The sequence below is a fragment of the Perca fluviatilis genome, chromosome 12, assembly GCF_010015445.1.
Source record: "Perca fluviatilis chromosome 12, GENO_Pfluv_1.0, whole genome shotgun sequence".
Taxonomy (NCBI): Eukaryota; Metazoa; Chordata; class Actinopteri; order Perciformes; family Percidae; genus Perca; species Perca fluviatilis.
The window spans coordinates 31,264,934-31,280,109 of NC_053123.1; the positions used below are offsets into that span (position 1 = coordinate 31,264,934).

Sequence of the window (15,176 nt, forward strand, 5' to 3'; positions counted from 1 at the left end):
GCTCGGGAAGTGAAGATCACTGTAACCCACCTGGAGCCTCGCTGTAACCCGAGCCTGATGCACTAAAGGTCCGCCGGCTCTGTCCTCTTTCTCCGCCTCTGTGAGCACTTTGAAACATTGTAACCGGAGCAGACACCAGCGGAGGAGTTTACAGTGATGTTGGGTTGACAGCCACCTATGGTTTGCTTTTTGACACGGGAGTAGTACGATAACTGGGAAGCAGTGGGAAAGGCGGAGCCGAACCGGTGGACTCCCAAACTGGATTATTGAGCTCGCCCCTGTGCCGATTCACCCACCGCGACGCAGCGTTATTTGGGGGGCGGGCGGGCGGGAGGTCGACGAAGGAGCCAACAACTGGAATTTTAGAACCGTTTCTTTGGAACTCTTTAACGGCTACCCTGCTGCGGACGGCGCGAGCGGGGTTTTTTGTCAGTTCTTTCAGTCTAACGGTCGGCTGCTCGTGGCCTCCGTTCACCTAGTTTATTTAGGAGCACCATCAGGTTTGGGACGCATATTTTGGGGATCATTTCCCCCCCCAGCCGGGGTCGGACTATGGCGGACGACGACATTCTCTTTGAAGATGTGTACGAGCTCTGCGAGGTCATTGGCAAGTAAGTGTTGCAGTGTTGATTATTTTTTTAATTATTATTATTTTTTTTTAATTCATTACGGTGAACATTAATCACTGGGGCTTCCCAATTAGCTCCTCATAATATCCTGAGGGTATTGCACGCATGATTGCACGCACAAACAAACGCACATGCACGCCCAAAAAGCGTGTGGTGTAGGAGGAACTAATGGTGTTCCCTTGGTCATCATAGTTGAATGTATAGTGACCTTAATCGTTCCTATACCCTTTTGGTAACAGTTTATCGTTTTGAATAGAAGCAAGCATATCCGCAAACAATTTTAAACATGCATTATTGCCTTTTTTTATGGACGCGATAACAGTTGTTGCACGCATTCCCAGTTTTATTGCTTTATTATTACAACATGAAGATAATATCATATTTCACTGTGGCAAGCATTTCTTCTTCCTCCCTCCCTCCCTCCCTCCTGCTGTAGTTTTCCCAGACATGCACACAACACAGTGCTTGGCATCAAACCGTGTGCTGTGTGCTTTGACCTAGTGGCAGTTGGCAACTTGGTGCAGAAATGAAAGGGCAGGGCACCAGACCCATCTTGAGTCACGCACGCCGCACATCTGGTCATCGTTAGTGACTGAAAATGTCTCATCCAGCCTACACGGAGGGGTAACGTTCACTGCAAGGGTAAAGAGAGGATAGCTGGGCATGATTTGGGCGATTTTTGCAAAGAGAAGACCCAGCATTTTTGTCTTGGTTGTGTTCCTCCTTCGTGGAATAAGAACCTACACTATTCCCATAATAACATGAAGAAGTACCCGGTTTCCCCCTACCATTATAAGTGCAGCACCCAAACTGAATGAATGTAAAATCAATGTGCGCATCAAAACTATCTAAATGACTTCTCTCAGATCTAATCAGTGGTGTAGTCTTACGTGATACGCAGGTATATGCAGTATAGCCACTAAGAAAGCTCCAGGATTTCCATATACCCACTTAAAAATGCCCAATGACACGCAACGACATACTTTCCATTATATTTATGACATATTTTGAATTGTCATCTGTGTTTTTCTTCTTCACACAGGCTAAATAAAGGGATTTCCACCGTAAATGGGTGCATAAAAGTGTATCCGAATACAGGAAATGAAGTCGTTGACGCTCAAAACTTCCTGGGGGAGGACAGCCAGATCCCCCACTGTGATACGATTTTGGTTCCTCTTTTCGGTTCCACTTAATGTGTTTGAGTGAAATATTTTCCCTCTGTCGCTCCGAAACAGACGTAAAGATATCCCCCTTCCTCTGTAGTCTACCGTTAGCTAGCTACCGTAAATGTAGGCTACTTTTAAAATGCCATATTTTCCCCTCTGGGCTCACCAAAACAGATGTAAAAGCATATTTTAAAAAGCATATAACCATTCACTGCACGTGATCGCTAATAAACATATTACATCTTTGGCAAGAATCGGTTTAGGAATCAGAATCGTTTTTAAAAGTACCGGTTTGGCATCGGAATCGTAAAAATCCAAATACGTAATAGTCCGATATTTTTTTTTATTTAACCCGGCCCTACTGTTAACAATGGGTTTCATGCTATATGAATAGCATTGCCGCAATGTAAACAACAATATAATACTAGCAGAAAGAGGACTGTAAACTCCCTTTTTAGAATAATGGGTTTTGTTATGATGATAATGGTTGCAATAATCGCCGTCCTCCTGTAATCCCGCTGTAGAAGTGAGGGGAGGTAACAACGCTCGGTGTATCATTAACATTTATCCATATAATTATAATCCATTGCAGCCAGATAGTGTGTTGGGACAGACCTAGTGTGTGCAATTAGATGTTTCCATGCTGCTCCTGGGATGACTAATAACCAAAAACATTGAAAATGGCGGCAAGAAGTCTCTATACAGGTCCGGTGTGTGTGTGTGTGTGTGTGTGTGTGTGTGTATATATATATATATATATATATACCCCCTTATTGCAATATTCTTTCACAATCCTTCACTTCTGAGTCCATTGTACATTTTTATACTTTTTATACATGTGCAATGAAACGACAAAACGAGAGCTGCAAATATTAACTGATTTTAGATGTCAACTATTAAATCAATCGCCAACTATTTAGACAATCGATTAATCGGGTTTGAGTCTTTTATTATGAAAAAAAGTAAAACTTGTGTGATGTCAGCTTGTTAAATGTGAATATTGTTCTAGTTTCTTCTCTCCTCTGACAGTAAACTGAATATCTTTGAGTTGAGGACAACACAAGACATTTGAGGACGTCATCTCTGGCTTTTTGGGAAACACTGATCCACATTTTTCACCATTTTCTGACATTTTGGAGACCAGACAACTGATCTATTGATAGAGAAAATAGTCAACCGATTATTCAGCTGTGAAAATGATTGTTAGCCTATTTGCAGTTGAACCAAAACCAGCTACAAATGGCAGCGAGAAGTGTTTTCTCTCTGGCGACCAAGCCTCTTTAACCTTTATCATTCAGCTTTGTTCTGCTGAACGGTGGCACCACCTGCACCACGCCCGCTGGGACTTTCCAACTTGATATCGCACGGCTTTAACTTTCATTTTGTTCTCAGGTCACACATGACCCGTTTTCAAAGTTTCTGTGTCAAAAATATGGGATTATTTCAACCAAATTGCCCAAAAATAACACGGATGGTTCCATACGCGGAAGAGGCTGTGATTATCCATCAACATACAGTACCGGTCAAAAGTTTGGGGTCACTTAGAAATGTCCATTCCAGACAGAATACCATGCATTGTTTTTTTTAACCAGGGCAGCAGTTTTCAGATTACATTATGTGGTTAGGGGTGGCAGTAGCTCAGTCTGTAGGGTTGGGATCCGGAGGGTCGCTGATTCAAGTCCCAGTACGGACCAAAGTACAGAGTGTGGATTGGTAGCTGGAGAGATGCCAGTTCACCTCCTGGGCACTGCCAGGTGCTCTTGAGCAAGGCACCGTACCCCCCCAACCGCTCAGGGCGCTGGTCCAGCACTGGCAGCCCACTCACTCTGACATCTCTCCATTTGTGCATGAATAGGTCCTGAGCATGTCTGTGTGTATTCCAGGCCTGTGTGTAGTGTGTAGTGATTTCTAACAAAACAGAGTGTAAATTAGAATTTCCCCACTGGGGATCAATAAACAGTATAAATTAAATTATATAATTGCAAAAGGGTTCTCGACTGTTGTAGACAGAAGTGGCTGAAGAAACTGAAATTTGAAATTCTTTACTCCTTCTTTATTGAAATTTCATGCTTTTTTGGTCTAAACGACATACCCAAATTAAAAGTGGTACAGCTCCTGTATACTTAGACACTCTGGGGTGTGCCTGATATCATTGGAAAGGAAACACTCCCAAGTTTTTGTTAAAAGTGTCATGGTGATTTTAGGCCTTACTGACAGAGTTACAGAGGCTAGAGTGGAGGTTTTTTATTTCCGTCTGTCCAAGTCCTACATCTGTAAAATGATTAGAATACACTGCTGTAAACTTATCAGGTGACAGACAACACAGGGCATTAGCCACATGTCTCGGCTTACTACAGGAAAAAAAAGCCAAAAAACTCAAAAATTGATTTTTTTATTTCTAGATATGTCTGTGCGTTTTATAATTTCCATTTTTAAAAGTGCAAAGAAAAAAGCCAATAAACTACAAAATACAACACTTCTCAAATACACAAACACACCCACATCAATCACCTTTCCAGTGATATCAGGCACACCCCTGTACGTGGTACACAGTAGTGTACGTTTCTGTCATCTGAACTATCAAATTTCTTAATAATTTTGGTGGGTTTTTTAACTCAAATATTGGGTATAATTTAATATGAATTAGGTTTATTGACCATTAAATTCAAAAATAAGTCTAAAACTTGAGGTAATAAGTTGGAATGAAGTTGGATGTAATAGAGAATTGATAGTGATAGTTTTATACTTCATGCTTCATATACCGTACAGTAGCCTATGTGCAAAACGGACAGACAACACAAGTGTTAAGAGAGCCGGTATGGAGTGGAGAAGATCTTGTTTGGAGGCGAAAGCTGTTTTCTGCTTTGCCCGTTGCATGAATAACGGACTCTGGGTAGGGCTGGGCAATATGGAGAAAATCAGATATCACGATATTTTTGACCAAATACCTCGATATCGATATTGCGGCAATATTCAAGGGTTGACAATTGGTGCTTTAACAAAATATCTTCACACTTAGATTTTAGATGAATAATCATCAGTAATGTGGACATAATGTCCAAGTGGGGAAAAGGCAAATAATGGAACAGCTAGAACTAGGGCTGTCCTCGACTAAAGAAATTCTTAGTCGACTAACACTTATACGATTTTGTCGACTAATCGATTAGTTGATTTAATTGACAGAGCTGTGCGCTTTGAGAGGTGGTTAAGACCAGAAAAGCACAATATAAATGTGGTTAATTAACCATCTGTAAAACTGAGTTCCTCCACAATTAATCCTGCAAAAGCACCACTTTAAATCTTGCGTTTACCATAAATGTGCTCAGAAGTTTCTTGGAAATAAGTAATTAAGCATGAATAAGCATAAAAAATGACTAATCGACTAAAGAAATCTTAGTCGACTAAGACCAAAACGACCGATTAGTCGACTAATCGACTAACACTTATGTCATATTACGATATCCAAAATCTAAGACGATATCTAGTCTCCTATCACGATATCGATATAATATCGATATATTGCCCAGCCCTAACTCAGGGCATTTCCTGCATAGAGGTAAAACCCTGATAATGTTTAGACAGTAAACTCTTAATTGTGTCCTGGGTTACGAATGGAAAAAAAAAGTTTAAACGGGAAAAGTATGAAGGGAAATTTTCACAGTTCATTGTGAGCCAGGAAGAGCCCTGTGACTGTGTCATCCACGCGGCTGGCCTTGAATGAAGCCGTTCATCATGTGGCGTTGGGGAAACAGAAGCTCCGTGGGAATCGGCAGCTTGGCAGGCTTTGACAGCCGTAGCAGGCCGACTGGTTATGGGGCGTCTGCCGTGTCGCGCTGTTTGTCAGGGTGATGAGACGCGCGCTGCACACCGTACATGTTTAGGCAAGCCTGAGAACGGCCTCAACGGTCACAAGTAGTTTCTTTCTCTCTCTCACTCAACCACGGACCCAAAGAAACGCACTCTCTGCTCTTATCAGCCGTGTGCCTTCATGTATAACGTTAAAAATACAGTCATGTAGTGCTGCAAAGGTACTGAACCAATACATTAATCGCCCACTCATTTTGATTATCGATTACAGGGTTTTCCCGCAATTATAAGTCTAAAGCGTCATATGTTTCTGAGCTAAATCGATGCCGTGACTACTAGAGGTGTGAATCTTCACTGATCTCCCGATTCGATTACGATTATCATGTCAGCGATTCAGTTCGGTTCGATATCTCGATGCGTCAAATCCATGTTTCTATTAAAGCCATGAAGGATATTTAATTCATAGCTTTTCAAGCTTCAAAAACCAAACATTCTGCAGGTCTCTAATACTAAATAACTTGGATACATAAAAACTATACAGCACTGAGCACATGGCACCTCCTGAATGTGCAAAACATACCAGAATATGTAAACAGAAATGTTGTTAGGCCTACATTACATTGTAAACAGAAATAATCGATTATGAGCCGGCCGATTATCAGCATCGTCCACGTCTCCATGCATCGATGATTTGATTAATTTCAACACCTCTAGTGACTACGTACGTGGATACCCAGACCCTAGCCTGACGTACACACACACACACACACACACACACACACACACACACACACACACACACACACACACACACACACACACACACACACACACCACAGCATAAGTATAAGCTTCAAAGTAATGTCAAATTGCATATTCTTTTGAATTAAAAAAAACATCAAATTTTTTTATAGGAAAGGCCCCCTAAACCCCCCTGAAGGCCAAATACATGCACCGAGTCTTTCACAAACCGAGGGAAAACACTGGAATCATCGGTCTGACTGATATCTTTTTCATGAAAAACATTTCTCTGATTCCAGCTTGTTAAATGTGAATATTTTCTAGTTTCTTCACTCCTCTGTGACAGGAAACTGAATATGACACAAGTTGAAGTCTTGACACAAAACAAGGCCACATAACCCATCCATTAATCCAGGAAATAATCCACAGATTAATCGACTAATAACCGTTAGTTGTAGCTATAGGGTTAAAGTAATCCATTCTCCAATTAAAATGGATCTTTGTTTAAATTACCTGTCAAAAATCCAGAAATTGATCTTTTTAATATCTGCCTTTTCCCAATGAATGTATAAGTAAAAAGTACTTTAGACATACTTTTTCGGCGTCAATTCTTAAAGTGCTTATATTATAACCTGCACAAAAAAGGTATATAACACAAAAAAAACAAAAAGCATAATGTGAGCACTTTAATGTAAACATTAACCTGGTGCATTATACAAATAGTTGAGGGTTGCTTCTTGCTTGTACAATTTACAGCAGAAGTTCTCTGAGAATCTCTTTTTATTATATTGTGAAATGTCCCCGATCTAGTTGATAATTGAATCGGAAATGTAATCGAATCGGGACCTTGTGATCCGTAAACCCAGCCCTAGTTTTCGTAGCCCTACAGTAATCAGCATTTTAACCCTCGGGTTGTCTTCCCGTTGACCATGCAGCCTTTTGATTTTCTGGGGCTAAATTTAATTAGCTTTTTTTTCTGACCCTTTTTGTTGTTTTTTTCCAAGTTTTTGAAGCTTTTTCCAACATTTTTGTCACTTTTTTTTTTTCAACATTCTTTTATAATTAGTTTCTTCTTCAAATGCTAGAAAATTGAATAAAAACGCCCAAATTCAATGAAAGTAGTAAATTGATAATTTATTTTACTTGTTGTATGGAACCGTCCAAGTTATTTATTTATTTATTTTGACAATTTGGTTGAAAGAAACACAAATTTCTGATTTTATAGAAACTTTTTGAAAATGTGTCAGATTTGACCCCGAGGACAAGGAGGGTTAAATATGTGTTCAGCCAGGGTTGGTGTAGGACAGGAGGAACCCATTTTAAAGCCAAATGCTTTGAGTCGGCCACACACAAACACACTTGGTCTGGGTCTTACTCGTTGCGTTGGACAGATCGTCTGTCTGTGATTTACAGTTTGCCGAGGAAGAGAGCGGCTCTTTATCAGCCGACCCGCTGCTCTCTGTGTGGAGAGCTGCTGCAGCCACGGCTTCTTTTTTAAACGACTGCACTGAAGCACCAATTGTGGCTTTTATTTTTTCTATCCTGAAAGTCAGACACTGGGATTAACCGGAGGGAAACCCGACCAAATGACAACACCGCAGGCAGGAAAGACAGCACTTTAAAAGCCCAACGTCCCGAATTAAACCCACGCAGTGGCAGATACGGACCTATATATATAGGTCATCCTGAACCGTGTTTTGGAAAGCAGTGGTGTGATCTGTGCTCTGTGTGTGTGTGTGTGGCCCCTGGATTTATGAAAGTGTGTGTGGCCCTGTGGAAAACAGGATCCGCCCTGTAGTTGTGTGTCCATGTCAGAGTCTTCCCTGGCTTTGTGGAAGACGTAGGTGAGTGTGTTTGGCAGGGGGGTTTAGGCGTCCTTCCTCAAGTAAAGGTTACATTTTTCAATAAAAAAAATAAATGCAATTTCCCCGCTCTTTGTCTCTTTGTGGGATTTTGTCTCTGTGTTCTCGTGTGTCTTTGTAGCCGGTTTGTGTCTCTTTGTGGTAGTTATGCGTCACTTTTTTATCCCGTTTGTATCTCCATATCTGTGTCAAACATTGGAAAAAGCTAAGGCAGGTAATCAATAAATAACATTCAAAAAGCTTAAAGACAAAACCCTCTAACGAAGTCCAACCACAATCATTAGATCTGAAGTCTTTTCAGTTGCATTAATTCGGGGCTTAGGGTGCTGCCCAAAACTGCTCGGGTGCTGCACCCAAACCTTATATTGGCAGGAGAAAACTCTGCATATTCATGCACATGCATCAGTTGACTATGCATGAACAAGACTCAGCCCCGTGCTTGTATTTTTAGCATGTTGACCTCAGACAAAAGCATGTCTGTGACCCACGTGAGCGTGTTGTGTACATCGGTCTTGCTGTCAGATTGATCCTGCCCGTTGTGTAACTGTCCCGAGGCACAAAAACAAGAGGACGGGGGGGAGATGAAATACAAAGATGTTTAGGACTGAGAAGACAAGAAAGAGAGAGCGAGAGAGAGGGAGGATCTGGGATGAGAGAGGGAGAGAGAGGGAGAATCTGGGATGAGAGAGAGAGGATCTGGGATGAGAGAGAGAGAGAGAGAGAGGGAGGATCTGGGATGAGAGAGAGAGAGAGGGAGGATCTGGGATGAGAGAGAGAGGATCTGGGAGAGAGAGAGGGGGGAGAGGGATGATCTGGGATGAGCGACAGAGGGGGGAGAGAGAGAGAGAGAGAGAGAGAGGGAGGATATGGGATGAGAGAGAGAGAGAGGGGGAGAGAGAGGGAGGAACTGAGATGAGAGAGAGAGAGAGAGAGAGAGAGGGGGGGAGAGGGAGGGAGGATCTGGGATGAGAGAGAGAGGGTGGGAGAGACAGAGAGAGAGGATCTGGGATGAGAGAGAGAGAGAGCTTGCATTGTAAATGGGATGAGTGAGTGAGGGAGCAGGAGAGGTCAGGGCCACAGTAGAAGGAAGGAGTCCATTAGTTTGACTCACACTTTAAGAGACATCCCCCTGTGCCACGCTCCTTCTAGTTCATAAAAATTTTTTTTTTACCCGGATGGAACGTTTTTTTGTTTTTTTTTTAGTGTGGGGGGGGGGTTGTGCGTTTTTTTAAAGAAATGGACGGCAAGAAAAGAAAAGAAAAGAAAAAAGATGTTGTTTGCTTTTGTTTTCCCTTGCAGCTCCGAAGCTGCAGTGCACTTAATACTGGGTGACAACAGCAGTTAATACTGGGTGACAACAGCAAATGCTAATTTCAGTGCATCAGACCCAAACTGCACAGTATCCCAGGTTTGGCTAAAGTTACCACGTCACGGTCGCAACATCAGAATGCAGTCTACACAATGTTAAAGGGACAGTTCACCCCAAAAAAAACAAAAATGTCCCCCTCTTAGCTGTAGTTATTTATGAGTCTAGATTAGGGCTGTGCAATTAATCAAAATGTAATCGTGATTATGATTTCGGCTCCCAGTGATCACAAAAACAGAATAATCGAGAAAAACTATTATTTAGCTCATTTCGTTTTGCGAGTAAACTCTTATTTTCTTGTGTTCTGAATGAATTTCAGTTTTTTTTTTTTTTTTTTTTACAGTTGAACTTTTTCCACTGTTTTTTTTAAGTTCAATAATTGCAACATCTTTCCAGAAGTCAACGAGTAATCGTGTTAAATTATCGTGATTTCAATATTGACCAGAAATAATTGTGATTATATTTCTTTCCATAATTGAGCAGCCCTAGTCTGGATTGTTTTGGCGCGAGTTGTCCTGTGTTGGAGATACCGTCCGTAGAGCTGCTCGCCTTCTCTTCAATATTCGGGCAAAAAAAGGAAAAACTTTGAAGCTGTTTGCCAGTCTGGTGGAACAGGCTCGGATACATATGCCGGCTCTTTGCCGGTATCACGTGTAGTTGTCCGACAGATGAAATTATCAACCGCAAAGATTTTCGTAAGGAAATAATGCCAAATAAACAAAAGAATAGCATAACATAATATATCTATTTTACCTTTTTTAAAATAGTTTTGGTGCTACACTAATGCATCTCTCATTCCCACTTGGTCTCTTTCCAGAAATCATGACCCGGTTACTCGAAATAATCCACAGACCTGGTTTGTGAGCTGTATCTTTTAGGAACTATTTCAGGGCTGTCCTCGGCTGAAGATATTCTTAGGCAACTGACACTAATACACTAATCGATTAGTTGATTTAAATCGACAGATCTGTATGCTTTTAGTGGTCATTAAAGTGCCCATATTATGAAAAAAAAATCACTTTTTCTGGGATTTGGGGTGTTATTTTGTGTCTCTGTTGCTTCCACACGCATACAAACTTGGGGAAAAAAACAAAGCTGTTACGTGTTACAGTAGTAAGAGGTCTCACTCTGTAGCTAAAACAGAGAGCTCAACACACAGGGTGAAAAGAGGAGCTGCAGCAATGTGCAGCACAACAACAATATGGTGTTTTTTTTAAACCTATTCTGGTTCAACCTCAAAATACAAATATGAACCTGAAAATGAGCATAATATGGGCACTTTAAGATTAGAAAAGTGAATCAAATTGCCGTCCATTTACCATCTGTAACAGAGTTTCTCTTGCAGAGAATCATGCCGAAGCACCACTTTAAATCCTGTGTTTACCAGAGATAAGCTTCTTAAGTTCTTGTTCACTGATACATTTCTCAGGAATCTATCATCCAGCGTGAATAAGCATAAAACAAATGACTAACAGAGTAAAGAAATCTAATCTCAAAACGACTAGGGGACAGCCCTAAACAAACAGTTTTTTCTTTGTCATAGTTCCTACATGAAACTTGCTGTTTCGGTTTTCAAATGTACTCATTTGGCTCTTCCAACGCCACAAGCCATGTGGCGTCTAGGTCCGTTATATTGGACAGGAGGCAGACAGCTCCACGTTAGAGGAAATGTCTGTGGTTTTTTTTATTTTGACAGTCCCACAGGCCATTGAGAGGTTAAGCAGCGAACAATAGACTGTCATCTCCTCTGCAGCGGAGCCAAAAAGCGGGAGTTAATATTAGCTGAGTGGATCAGCGGCCTTCCTGCTCTGAACATTTGGACTCACTGTGGATTTAAAAGTGGATATTGTCCTATAACATTCATCTGCTGCAGAGCTGATCTGCTCCACTGTGAATCGCACGAATTGCCCTCCCATTTGCATACCTCATGGCGTAGGAGGACACCCGGGGGTGCTGTACAAAGCCGGGATGTCATTATAACTCTCGGCCCAAGTAGACGAGTGTTAACCCTTGTGATGTCCTCAGATCAAATTTGACCTGTTTTCAAAGTTCTTTTTATATCAGAAATATGGGTTTCTTCACTTCCAAATTGCCCCAAAATGAGTTGGATGCATGCGTGTACGTTGCACGGAACCCATACATATATACATCCATACATCCATGTTCTTCGCAGGTAAGATTAACGATTGCTTCCATTGAATTTTGGTTGTTTTATTTAATTTCATGGCATTTGAATTTTTCCTGACCAAACGTTGACATAAACCAGCCTGTGATACTCTGATCTTAACTATTCTATTAGTCAAAATAATTCATAATATCTGCTTCTTTTTCTTTTTTTTTCAAACTCAAAGATTTGGTATAATGTCATTTTATAATTAAGCGTCAAAAAAAGTCTGAAAAAGTTCCCCAAAAAACTGCATTTTTCAAATTTGCCGCTGTTTCGGAGCCGTTCCACATCCAGTGGAAATCCGGATTAACTATTCTATTAGTCAAAATAATTCATAATATCTGAAAAAATTAGGTATAATGTCATTTTATTACGTTTATTGACCATGAATAAAAAAAAAAAAGGGTTGAAAGAGGGACCAAAACGTCAAAAAATCAGAAAAAGTTCCCAAAACCCCCCCGCATTTTTCAATTTTGCTCCAGAATGACAAGTTCATGGACGACTGTGAAGACAACACAAGGGTTAATGTGTGTATGTGGTGTCAGTTCTTGCACCCGGGCGGCCCAGTGTGTCCCTGTTCCAGGAGGTTGGGGGGTAATATAAGCCCGAGGCCTAGCTCCGTCTCCCGTTCGCCTCACGGAGAGAACCGACATCACCCTGTAATCCACGGGGGAGGAAATACCTTCTACTGTTCTCACCCGCTTGCCTTTTAGTCGGCCTGCTGTGGAGGAAATTATAGTAACGATGAGGTGTGTGTGTGTCTCATCCTTCTCCTTTCCCTCAGCAAGAGAAGAGGGTTTCCTTTTGCCAAGGTGCAACCCGCCAGTTTAGTTAATTGTATATTTTAAAGACTCTGCTAAGGTTGTGTGTGTGTGTGTGTGTGTGTGTGTGTGTGTGTGTGTGTGTGTGTGTGTGTGTGTGTGTGTGTGTGTGTGTGTGTGTGTGTGTGTGTGTGTGTGTGTGTTTGCACTAATTAGTCCTTGGTAAAATGTGTTAAACAGTGACCTACAGTATGTGTGGACAGGCAGCTCCACTACAGGAGCCATAGGCTATAGCCACACTGCTACGGTTTAAAGGTGCCCTGCCACACACAACCGTTTTTACTTGCGTTTTTTTAAATATGTGAGGTCCACGCTAGAATGGCTTGAAACAAGGTAAGCAAGGCATTTTTTCCACAAAAAATGTTAGTCCATGGTAGAACTTAAGACATCACCACACAGTCATGAAATACGTGTGGCAGGAGACCTTTTTAAAAGCGGTGTTTTGAAACAAAAATGATCTCCGTCCACACAAGAGTTTTAGCTCCTGTAGCAGAACTAATCTCCATTCATATTAACATGTCTGACCAGTGTATATCACATGACCATTCACACACACTGGGCATGTGCGTGCCGGTGTTAACAGGAAGCAGATTGTCGGACGTTACTCCACGGTTGAAAATCATGGACGTAGAAGTTAAACCTACAGAAAATGTAACAACGGTGAAAAGTAAGAGCAGAGATGTATCAGCTTGGAGCGACTGCGAGGTGGAACGGTTACTGAAAGGTCTGTAAGCGACCTAACAGATAAGACTGACTGACGTGCGTTGTCGTTTCCAAAATGTCTCCGTTTGTGTCCGTCCAGACTACAAAGCAACCCCGGAGTTTTACAACCAAAACGGGTCAGCAGCAGCGTTTCCAAATGTCTCCGTTTTAGGGGCTCGGAAACGCCGAATTAGCAGCAAAAGATATTTGTTTCTAAACAGAAATGTGGTAGTGTGGATGTAGCCATAGGGCTTAGGTTGTTTATGGTGATAAGTAGGGATGCACCGAATCCAGATTTTTGGGGTTCGGCCGAAAACCGAATCCACCGGTTAAGATTCTGACGAAACCAAATACCGATTCCTCCTCCCATCCTCAGTCCATTAACACAGTAAACGCACTAATGAAGTAAACAACGTCCACAGCCGTGTAGTTTTCATTTTATTTACCTGAAGTTGCTGCGTTTTGGCTGCTGTCTGGAGATTCCTTCGTGCACAACTCGTATTCTTTCGGATGTTTCGTACCAAATGTTGTAACAGCGGCGATGTTGTGTATTGTTTAGGGTCCTCGCCACCATGAGACAAATCGGCATTGCAAATTGAACATGAAGCTGGACTTGAACGGCCTTCTTTTGACTGAAAGTACTGCCAAACACCAACTTGTTCTGCTCACCAGTTCCATTTCCACTTTCTCACAGCCTGCTGCATTGAACGCTCCACCTACGTAAACACCTTCCCGTAATCAACGGCGCCGTCATTACGTCGACTAGCGTAGCGCACGTAGTGCAAGCGCAGGGTTCTAAGGTTCGGCAGAAACCGAACCCTGTCAAAAAGCCCAATATTCAGCCGAATCTGAATCCTGGATTCGGTGCATCCCTGGTGATAAGCGAGGCTAGCTAATGCTGAGCATGAATGAATAAGTACAGAGGTATATGCTATAAATAACCTGCCCAGGCCAAGGCTCCAGCAGACCCACGGGCTGTGGGTCAGCAGGTTAAACACTGCTTTGTTTACATTGTCGTACCTAGGTGTGTTTTTAAAAAGGGCAGCCTGCCCAGCACTGCACTAAATGACAGTTGTGTTCACTGCAGAGGCTCTAGAAAAGATATATTACATTGGGGGGCAGTTTGAATAAGGGCATCTGCCAAGTGGTGGGATTCTCTCTGCTGATTGTCCCTTTTTAGTGGTTGAGATATTTCTGCTTGCCCGGGATGTTCCCTCTCTAACAAGTTCTCTTTAGCGCCATCCCAATTACTCTATTTTAATTGGGCGTCTTAAAGGGTAACTACCGTTTTTTTTCAACCTGGACCCTATTTTCCTATGTCTTTGTGTCTAAGTGACAATCAGCAGCTTGTATTTACCTTCACAAAAGTGCTTGTTTGGCCGCTGACAGGCTCAGATTAATATTCTAAATGTCTGACTACATTATGGAAAGGATTTCTAAGGAGGTCGACCTTTCTGTTAAAGAGTAAGATCCTTTTTTTAAACATAAAAACATCTGCAAAATTGCGGTTCACTAAACCCACCAGACTCCATGTAAATAAACATTTTAGCATCATAAAACACACTTCATTCAAAGGCGACAGAAACAAAATAAAACTATGAAAAGTCGTTTTTGGGTCGTCTTTCCACTTTTCCAACCATCACAACTCTAGTGTTGGTTGAAATAAACCCACAGTTTACTGATTTACATGTGAAAATATGTTGGCTCTACACACACTAAAAGTATTGCTTTTTAAATGGAGTCTGGTGGGTTTAGAGCTGGTGACTTCAGAGCTGTTTCTGGTTAAACAGAAAGGTCTCAAAGAGGTTTTAAAGGTCTATCTCTGAAGGGATCCTTTCCATAATGTTGTCAGACACTTAGAATTTTAATCTGAGTCTGTCAGCTGCAAAACAAGCACTTTTGAGAAGGTAAATAC

At 41.7% G+C, this 15,176-nt stretch overlaps 1 protein-coding gene across 1 annotated transcript in view; it reads left to right on the forward strand.

Moving 5' to 3' along the window:
- Positions 1–15,176, forward strand: part of caska (calcium/calmodulin-dependent serine protein kinase a) — a 217,587-nt gene that overhangs the window by 295 nt on the left and 202,116 nt on the right. Inside the window, exon 1 of the mRNA XM_039817259.1 lies at positions 1–611. This exon is cut by the window's left edge and continues 295 nt beyond it. Coding sequence (XP_039673193.1) covers positions 553–611 — 59 coding nt within the window. The 5' untranslated portion in view covers positions 1–552. The remainder of the gene's footprint in view (positions 612–15,176) is intronic.